Source organism: Andrena cerasifolii, chromosome 3 (assembly GCF_050908995.1).
Source record: "Andrena cerasifolii isolate SP2316 chromosome 3, iyAndCera1_principal, whole genome shotgun sequence".
Classification (NCBI taxonomy): domain Eukaryota; kingdom Metazoa; phylum Arthropoda; class Insecta; order Hymenoptera; family Andrenidae; genus Andrena; species Andrena cerasifolii.
The window spans coordinates 12,873,089-12,883,083 of NC_135120.1; the positions used below are offsets into that span (position 1 = coordinate 12,873,089).

The window sequence follows — 9,995 nt, forward strand, 5'->3', positions numbered from 1 at the left end:
ATTCTCATTTGTCGAAAATGTTAGCCTTTTTTTTTAAAGAAAAACATTCAGTTTCAAGACCAGCTGAAAGCGAAACGGGGAAATTAACTTGGTAACTTCTTTGTAAAGTTCTTTGAAGGGAGGGTTCTTGGGATGTTGCGGGTAGATCAATAATGAAATAGAAGTTAGGTCTGAAATTTCTCAGCGCCATCCTATCACACAATTTGGAACTAACTGTTGCTCTCTTCTTTAGTATTTCCCTCCTCGAATCCACCCACGAGAGTCGGGGCACAAATACTCGTTTTTCGAGGCTGTAGGTGTGCCGCGATATATTCGAGACGCGCCAGGATTCACGTGTTTCCTGCAGAATCCATAGTAAGCCGCGTGTTGGAGAGAAAGTAGAAACTGTATTCATTTTCGCTGTTCGTCAATTTATATAATGATACCTTAAAATTTACATGAAAGTTTCGTCGCTTTACTTTATTTAAGCATTTAAACACGTCATTCCGCGATTTATTTTCTTGCGGCACTTTTACGTCCGCATATAAATTCTCCCATTTCCTCTCCTATCGATTGAAGGCAGCCTGAACGACTTCCCTTTACAGGCTCGTATCCGTTTCTATTAAATCGTTATACGATACAACGGACCAGGAACTCCAGGAAGTTCAGACTCCTTGGTCGCGCGTACCTTTCGTTTTATCGCGCGCGTACGCGAGATTAGCATATTTATGTAACGCGGCGCGTTAAAAAGGGTTTTAATGTCGCAGAAATACCGAATCACCGTGAAACTAATGGAAATATACGTTGAATTCGTAAACACTTTTCGTTTCTTCCCTTTATATGCATATTTTAACCGCTGTCGTCGAAACGTACTTTAAGAAAATTTGTAACGTGCTTTGTAAAGATTGTATCTTGCAAACTTTGTTCAGGAATAGTTGGATCAACAGCGATTCATAATATTGGCAACGCTCTACTGAAATATATACGAGTCAGGGAGACTTTTTTCCGGGGAGGGGTGGGGGCAACTTTGGGATGATGGTAAAGAAAAATATCCCCCTCTTGCTTTTTTAAACCCATTTTATAGTGCCAATTTAATTAAAAAATTAAAACCGAAATTTAAAAATATTCCCTTTTTTAGTGTAAACTTAATAAAGATCAGTTTTGAAAAATACACGATTTTTATCTCAAAAGTCAGGGAGGGGGGCAACTGCATCTTTTGCCCCCCTCCCCTGCGGACGCCCATGGTACGAGTTATTATTGGAAAAAGATGTATGGTGTCTGATATGTATCACACCATAAGAGCCCGGAGCCAATATACAATATATTGTTCGTTTTACGGCTATGCTCCATGCGAGGTACGATGCTTTAAGAAAACACCTCGACGGACTTTGCGTCACCATATTATATCGAATATCGATTGGAATTCCTACAGAAACTAAATTTCTTGCCACGAATAGCAGGAATCGGTGCAATTTCTTCAGCACAATTCTTCACCGACTCCCACTCGAATGGTTTCTTTCTCTGACGATTTCTCGATTAAAACGCAACAATGAAAACCTTGTATCAGTTTATTCTGAGATTAATCCGCATTATATAAAAATGCACAATAATAAGTCTGCGAACGTTTTCATCTGTAAAAGTGTGCTTTTATTTCGATACACGTGCTTATAAACATATTACAATTAATTAATATCAAACAAATGTACAAAACCTGAGTTAAATTATACCATTCACAGTACACAAAAACGAGAACGTATAAATACACCTTAGAGAAGCAAACCCTCCTGAACCTGCATACAGCTGCGATTACGTATATTATCAATGATTAAACATATTTATTAAAGCTGATTGTAGATGATTCATTTTTAGGAACTTTTGCCTGGTGTTTAGCGTTCACAAATCCGTAAAGATATTACGTCTGCGTCCAATTTACTATAGGTATGTAGGTACTCGTCTTTTCTTCACCAGTAGAATTATCGTTTTAAATTTCTTTTCCCATCAAAGTCGCATTAATGGTACGGAGCCCTTCTCGGCTTACGTTTACACAAGAAACCGCTCGGCGACCAGAATTATTATTACTACCAAATTATCCGCAAATCTATGGAAACTAAATAAACGCAGAATGGAATGTAACGTTACTTACATTGGCTTTATTAATCGAAGTACAAATGGATCGAAAAATAGGAGCTCGGCTGGTTCAAGTTTCAAGTAATCGCATTGTTTTACGAACGAAAATTAAGTGCCCTTGGGGAAAAGAAGTTGTTCTCGGCTTGACAAGAACTCGCCTTCACCTACATACTTAGGTATAGTGGCACATTCACATTTCATCTTTAACAAGGACATCGGGATGGTAATCGATTGAGATGAAAATATCCTCACCTACATGATCCTTAATGGTGGATCTTTTGGATGACTCCACCCAAAACTGGCAACGACTTCATGTGTTCGGTAATGTAATCCAGACAGTGTCTCGCCACCTCGGAGTTATTGTAAACCAAACACAGCACACCGAAGTAGAATAAATATACCGAGATTATGTGAATAACGTGCATTCTGTAAATATACAAATGTAAATACAACTATATTGGTAAATATGAGTTCACCTTTCGTGGCAAGCTATTAGTCGTAGATTTTTCTACATGTATCTAATACGTTTGTACCCAGAGATGGGCGAAAAATTATTTGAAATAAAAATTTCGTACACAAGAGATGGGCAAAAAATTATTTGAAATAAAAATTTCCTGCACAAATTTTTATTTCAAATAATTGTTTGCCCACCTCTGTTTGTACCTATTATTCGACGGTAGGAAATATATATATTGCAATAAAGATACATATTACGTACAATGCTTGATGTCTACGAGCTTTCGGCAAAGTAGACAGATTTTCTTTCATGCAGTACTGCCGTGCGCCTAGAATACAACGTTTTATGTACTGGACGTCATCGATCACGAGAAAGTCAATCGGAAAAATCTCTTTATCTTTCGGACTCAGTTCACCCCACATTATTAACAGATTCGTGTTATGGAAAACCCATTCCCTGGTTGTAAAGTACTGTAACACTTCGAGCCCGTCCGAGATGCGCCTTTGAATGCGAACCATACTAAACAAGAATGATCGTTACAGAAACGAGCAATTCAGTGACACGTGCGATGTACCTAAGTAATCGCGTAGTAGATAGGAAACACAGGAAGGGTACGAAAGACTCACAATCGCTTCTGCCGGAATATCAACATAAGGAAGTCGATGAGATAAGCCGGAATAATGTGGAAGAAAAAGACGAATAGATTGTGTATAAATTTGCTGCTGCGTATGTCGCCGTCCGGGTACCAAACTTGTCCCTCGAACGGGTATTGATAAGCAATCTTCTTACCCTTCTCCAATACTTCACCCCAAGTAATGGGCAGCACGCCACTCTGGGTAATATTGTATACCGGTATAGTTTTCGACCTGGCAAACAACATAATGTTATGTAGGTAATAGGTATACAATTATGAAACGAGAGAACTTTATCGGAGCGTAAAGTTTCCTCGAGACCTGTTAAGCTATAAGAAGTGAGGCGTTGAAAATGCAAAACGTAAAAGAGAAATCACTTACTTGTCTGCGGTAGTTGCTCTATACGAAATTGCAATTAAGGCGTTAATTGCTAGATCCACGGGGATCACTTCAGCGTGATAGTCGGCCTTGCAGTGCATCGATCTTATTACACCTTTCCCTGCACCTACCATCAGTCCTACAGGTCCGTTCAGGTTGTCCACCCATCCCTCGCACGGTTCTCCCCAAGCTGGAGTTACTACGCACACATACGATCATGAATCACGATTCACGGGCTGCTTGTAATCGACTACCGCTGAAATACGCTTCTTCTTTTGAATAAAATATGTTTACCGATCGACGGCCTGGCAATGCTGCAAGGTAATTTCGGAAATTCCGCGGATACCAGTTTCTCGGCCAATCTCTTCGAATACGTGTAGGTGTTCGGATGAAGGTCTAACAATCTGTATTCGACAGAATTAAGTGGTTTTCAAACTTCCAGTACGTGCCAGTATTCAGAATTGAAAAACAAGTTTCTATACGAAAATTTTTCGTTACTCTCACAAAATATTGAAACATTAATTACTTGGGCGTAATAAGGTCGATCGCACTCTCGTCCAGCCATTGTGTCAATCTCATAACGTCGTGAGGATCGTCGGGTGCATCGTACACCCTTTCGCCGAGTTCTTCTTGCTCTGGATGGCAAAAGGCCGTGCTCAAGTAGACGAACGATTTCAGGTGCTTCATCTCCTTGCTCAGCTCTATCACCCTTTCTGTACCAACCTTGAACAACAGTTGCCATTTCGGTCGTCTTCGAGCGATTACGATAAATACAGGTACAGATGTAAATAGATTTTTCAGATTTTTCATGGAAAGAACTTAGTATTCTAAAATACCCATTCAACTACGTGTCTTAAGTCACTTCATATGCCTACGTTGAACTTACAGTGAGATATTTTACTCGCGCAAGATTAACTAAAATAAAGCATGCAAGTATCGTTATGGAATAGAAAGAATTCTCGTGTTTGTACCCATATAAGTAGATATGTAAATTATGTCTGTGTGTACAAGACCTTGAGATGCAAATTTTTACCTTACCGTATTCATTTCGATAGCGTCCTTCAACTTGGCCTCTAATCTAAGCGTTGCCGCGCAATGAAATACTATATCAGCTTCGTCTATTAACAACTGTCGTTGTTCATTGGTCAGACCCAATTTGTCCATAGTAATATCCCCGGTCAGGGGTGTCACCTTCTTCATCACGTGCGGCTTCTGTTTCCTTATTCTTTGAAACATCTGGACGAGTGGACATCGTACCAAGATTAATCATTTCGCCTTTCATCGAATAACTTCAAATAGATACTGTATCTCGTAGAAAATTCGAAAGCCACAGGTTCGAATAAGCCTTTCTTTACAAACTGAACGGTGAAACGAATTACTTGCTCACAGGTATCTTGTAGTTTTCATAGGGAAACATTTCTGTTCCAAATCGATTTGACCTAATTTCTTAATCAACGCTATTGGGCAAGGGTTACTGATTATACATACCGGGAGTTTAAACATTTCGTCGATACGTATTTCGGGACATCGACCTCTCTTTGACCTTATCAAAATATAGATGCGGTTTAGATCGCTACAGCTGTAAAGCAACTTCTCAAGAAGAACTTTTCCCATGAAACCGGTCGCACCCGTTACGAAAACATTTTTCCCCTTATAAAAGGACTGTAATTCGGTTAGCTCGCTCATCGTTGAATATCTGAAAGAAGCAGTCACAAAATGTCGTTTAAGGTTTCCCTGAAATTATCGATCATCCGCTTACGGCAGGAAAAATTAATTAATCGGCCAAGGCGAGGATCACGTTATTACCTTATTACGTATTAAAACCGGTTGGTTTACCTTTCTGGATAAATTTCTTTACACAGTGACCGCTGCATCTTGCCGGGTACGAATAAATGAATCGCTAAACCGATAAATATTTCTCTCGTCTATTTAGGTTACTATGGCTCTGGATAGCCAGAGGCGCAAAATATAATTGATCAATGGCCAAGTGATACAATAGGTGCTTCCGTTTTCTATGATTTCCATATCATACATATGTATTTAAAGAGTTCGTTGTACCTATAGTTAAGTCGCGTGAATCCTTGAGTAAACGAAATCTCTACCGTTGCTGATACGAATAGAAAAACAGCCGGTAAACTCAAATTTACGGCTTAATTAACGCAAACATACGACTTTTATCAGTGACTCGTACCATCCCCATCTCAAAACACCGCAGTGGCAGATTCAGAGGGGGGCGCGCGCCCCTCCCTCAAGGGAAAAATACTTATTTTAATTTGCAAAACACTGATTTTAACTTAGCAATTTAAGAGAAAATATGATAAATTGATACCAAAAAAAAAACACTTTTTCATTTAGCAGGAAAATATTATCGGGAAAGGTCCCTGGTTTATTTCTCAGACCTACGCCCCCCCTCTCCTCAAGAAAATTTTGGATTCACCCCTGCACCCCTCGCCCTCCAAAAATCCCAAATCCGCCCCTGTAACACCGGGAGTCTGCCTTTTGCCCTTCAATCTTTCAAGGAAAAATTCCACTACCCGTTCCGGACATCGGTACACACATGGGCTCGATGACTACCGCCCGATCAGACAGGTATCGCAGCTGAAGAGAAAATTGGTGAAAGGCCGATGAAACGCGATTGAAAATAAAAAAACACACACAGCTGAAACTGGTTGATAAATCAACAAGTAGCGAGGATGGCACGTGTTGATTGATGATTTTGTACGTAACATTAATAGACACACGCAGAGGTGAAGCACGGTGCACGCTACGCTTATTAACTGCAACGTTTTAAATTAAACTTTTAATCTCCCGATCCCCCGTTTGAAACAGTGACACATTGCCGTGATTTTCCTGGGAAATGCCAGGAAAGTCAAGAAACTGCAGTAGGCATGGTGAAAAGAACCGTTGCAAATAACGGTACGTATGCACGATAATATCGATGAAAACTTTCCGTTTCGCAACGAGTACCTATGCCCTATATGGCAGCAAAGACGCACCGCGCGCCGTAAGGAAAACGAAATATGTAGGACTACTTTTCTGTATCGACATGTGACCAATGATTCTTCGAAAGTATAATAAGAATTTCTATTTCTAAGGGCCAAGACGCATCCTCGAAGGAGCTCCTTTCACTCCATGATGTGGGTATGACGTATATGTAGGTACTCAACAACTTCTATGGTTTTATCATGAACTTCATCTCTCTCTGTGCCAAGTCCAGTACAGTAGGCCCACTATCGTGCCTACATTTTTTGTAATTAAACGAGTGAACGTTGATTTTCAAAAGTCAAAAGTAGGTGTCTGATCCTATCTTCGGTGGATACATACTCTCCGAGTATTCTCAGCACCTTTCTAGCGTAGATCTTTCATAATCACGTGCTCGCTCAGCTGTTTAAGTATCGACTAACTTATCCTCTCGCGATTGTCCGGACAAAGTCCAAGGAGGGTACAAAACTCGATTAGTTTCCAATGAATAGATGTTCGTTTAGTCGATTATCATTGATGCACCGTTACTGTATTTCCTATATTATGTACATGTGTAAACTCTCGAAAGTGCATAATCAGGCATGCATGACACGAGAGTCATACGTACATACATAGGGCTCGGATGCAATAAGGGGACTAGCGCTCGAAAATGGGAAAAATTATTGTCCAAACGCTAAGAAATATTGGAACATTGAATTTTGTTAAACTGTATTTTAAAAAATATAGCGTTGCAAAGCTCGTCACGACACACATATTTTTTATTTACAGTTTGTTTATCGAATCATTACTATTCCTGCTAAAAATTATAAACAAAAAATCAGTATTTCTTTAAATATAAATTGCGATAACTTGAGTAAATATTAAGGGATCGTTATGAGACTTAAAACGTAACTTCAGAAAACTCTGGTAACATTTTTATTATAGTATTTACACGCCATATTTACAATATTTACGCGTTGTAAGGTATCTACACCATGTTTCGGTTCTGTTCTTTTATAAATTTTTCTGTTTCTCCTTTTTTCTATCTTCCCTGTTTCATTTGCATCCGAGCCCTCATTATTATGTACACACCTATGTTACAAACAAGGAAGTTCAGTAGACCGAGTTTTTCAATTTTCAACAGCGCCAAACTCGTTTCTTGTTTGCAATTAAATATTCAGACATTCGCGTCTCGGAACATCGTTTGCCAACTTTAACGCGCTTCGAAAGTTAACGTCGGTCCGCGAACTTTGTCTCCCGAAGTAGCCCAAAATTCCCTTGACAGTCTAGACTCTAGTAGTCGCGATCCGCAACAGCCAGCACGGCTGCCTTTCTTATTCATTAGAACGGCGTTGAAGTGAATTTCACGGACGGTTACCGACCAACGAAATCGTTCATCGCCTCTCGTATCAGCTATTCGATTAACTTTCGCGGCGCGGAATTAGGAATGAAGCTACGGTGCATTTCAGGAATAATGCCTGCACTAGTACTGCGAAAACGACGGAAAAATTAAACAATTCGCGACAAATTGTAGACGAAAGATGAAATATGCTTGCGAAGGGTTGTTAAATATTTTAAAATAATTCATCACAAACGTTGACCGATTGTGAGTAAAAGAAGGGGATAATTTTTTAAGAAAAAAAACAATTTCCAACAACTTGCGGGCAGGAATCAATAGGAAGAATATAGAAGTTCAAACGCACATACATACTTGCAAATTCTTCGAGGGCAAATGTCTTCTTGCAACACCAAACAAGTTTTTCCCTGCCTCTGGCAGATCAACAGTGATAGTAACAAATTATCGTTACATTAGTGTTGCAAATATACTTACGATCGCGTTCTGATTATATAATCTTTCCGTGTATGTACTATCATTTTTTCTACAATTTACATACCAGAAGCCTGTGATCCTTCAGCTGTCGCTTTTACTACGTGTGTAATTAGAGCATAATCAGTAGTCTATTAAAGAAATGCGGCGAGTATATCTGAAGCTTGAGTTTTTCATAACACTGTACGTCCTAAGAATACACTTGCTGAAAAAAATGTCAACACAAGTCGAGCGTCGATCGAATTTCAACGAAAACGTGTGCAATTCATTTACGAATGCATTAGGTATATAATTCAATTTTGTAATCTGCCAATGTGCTTCAAAACGCGCGTTCAAGGATTTACCAAAGCTGCTTAGACTCGAACAAATCGTTCTCTCAAATACCGCACTTGTACACGCAACGTATTATAATAATAAATACAATATTAGAAATCGTTAATATCATTTAGATTCAATATCGTTGCACGCTGCTTAAGTGCGCATCAAAACATCAGGCAAGAAATGTTTCGATCTGACGGAGTAATTGCATCAACGTGACGTTCTTAATTAATTGAATCGACGAAAGGTCCCACTTTGTTTTCCTTCATCGGAACTAGGAAGCCTCCAATTGCAGACTAAATAATTATTGCTACGTCACTAATTATAATTTGTTTATTATGCGGTTACTTCGAGCCTCGATAATGCCACCTATTTGCAAATCGACTTAAATGGATCGTGAAAACAGCGAAATTGGCGACTTAACGAGATCGCGAGAAATAAGAAGCTCGTATAAAGAATTCTAAAAATGTCCTTGGGAATCTCTTGAAGAAGAGGTTTGCCAAAGTTTCTCTTGACCGGCAATTACATATTTCACTTCGATGTGCCAAGCTCGGCTTAAACTTATGGTCAGTTTTAAGTTTATAGAGCGCGAGCCGGTGAAAGAAGTTGGAACGGCAAGAAACCAGTTGGCAGATGGTTCGATTGCTTCCTGCGTCGCTAACCAAGAGCCGCCGAGTAAAGAAGTGCCTACCTACGCATTAAATGCCTAAGACCTTGATCAAGAAATTTTGATCGCGGAAAATCACGAATACCTGTATCGTTATAGTAAAATGTTTCGCGCGACCTTTGATACTTAAGCAACGCTGAAATTCCTAAGCCGATGCTACTAAAGTTCAGGGATCAGATTTCGCTAAAGGATGGGTAGAAACAATTAAAAGCGAAGCTTCGCGTCAGTGAATATTCCGCGGTGTTGCGCGGTCGAATGGAGAGGAATTAAGGGAAAATGTGCTTACCTGATGGTATTCGTCCGGCAATGCGAAAGAAAATCCCGGTAAGCAGTGTAAGCTGACAGCAGACAGGCGCAGAGCCGGCGAAGTGTTGCAAGTGCAGCGCGAATCTGCTTGACTAGGCGAATAGGAGAAAGAGTCGTGAACCGCGCGCTCGAACTCACTGAGCTCCGACGTGTTCGTGCAGCGAGTTGTAGCTGGGGTTACCTTGCCTTCCCAGCTGCCCCTCCAATCACACCACTTACACTTTTTCTCCTCTTCCCAGCCACTTTTCTTTCGTATCCTATAACCTCTGCCGCATCGAATCAAACAACGATAGGTATACCCACTCCACGTTTTCTTTTATTATTTCATCATCGTCAAAAGTT

At 39.9% G+C, this 9,995-nt stretch overlaps 1 protein-coding gene across 2 annotated transcripts; it reads right to left on the reverse strand.

The window, feature by feature from the left end:
- Positions 1-1,603: 1,603 nt before the first annotated feature.
- On the reverse strand, positions 1,604-9,829 carry LOC143366787 (putative fatty acyl-CoA reductase CG5065). 2 transcript variants are annotated; one of them, XM_076808141.1, is made up of 10 exons: positions 9,634-9,829; positions 5,062-5,269; positions 4,612-4,809; positions 4,100-4,296; positions 3,868-3,977; positions 3,577-3,772; positions 3,190-3,429; positions 2,825-3,082; positions 2,359-2,532; positions 1,604-2,086 (listed from the first exon to the last, which is right to left on the reverse strand). In XM_076808141.1, the coding sequence occupies exons 2-9, from the start codon at positions 5,257-5,259 to the stop codon at positions 2,370-2,372; spliced, it is 1,560 nt and encodes a 519-aa protein (XP_076664256.1). In that variant the 5' UTR covers positions 5,260-5,269; positions 9,634-9,829; the 3' UTR covers positions 1,604-2,086; positions 2,359-2,369. The 2 variants fall into 2 exon arrangements, with proteins under 2 accessions (XP_076664256.1, XP_076664257.1); XM_076808142.1 differs by having other exon boundaries at positions 1,604-2,532; positions 9,634-9,821.
- Between the last annotated feature and the right edge of the window lie 166 nt (positions 9,830-9,995).

Excerpts from the sequence above, each read along its gene's own strand:
- LOC143366787 (XM_076808141.1), bottom strand. The coding sequence starts at position 5,259 with ATGAGCGAGCTAACCGAATTACAGTCCTTTTATAAGGGGAAAAATGTT. Across the intron at positions 3,978-4,099 it reads ATCGACCTTATTACGCCCAA|ATTGTTAGACCTTCATCCGA; the intron begins GTAATTAATGTT and ends TGTCGAATACAG. Across the intron at positions 3,773-3,867 it reads CATTGCCAGGCCGTCGATCG|TAACTCCAGCTTGGGGAGAA; the intron begins GTAAACATATTT and ends ATGTGTGCGTAG.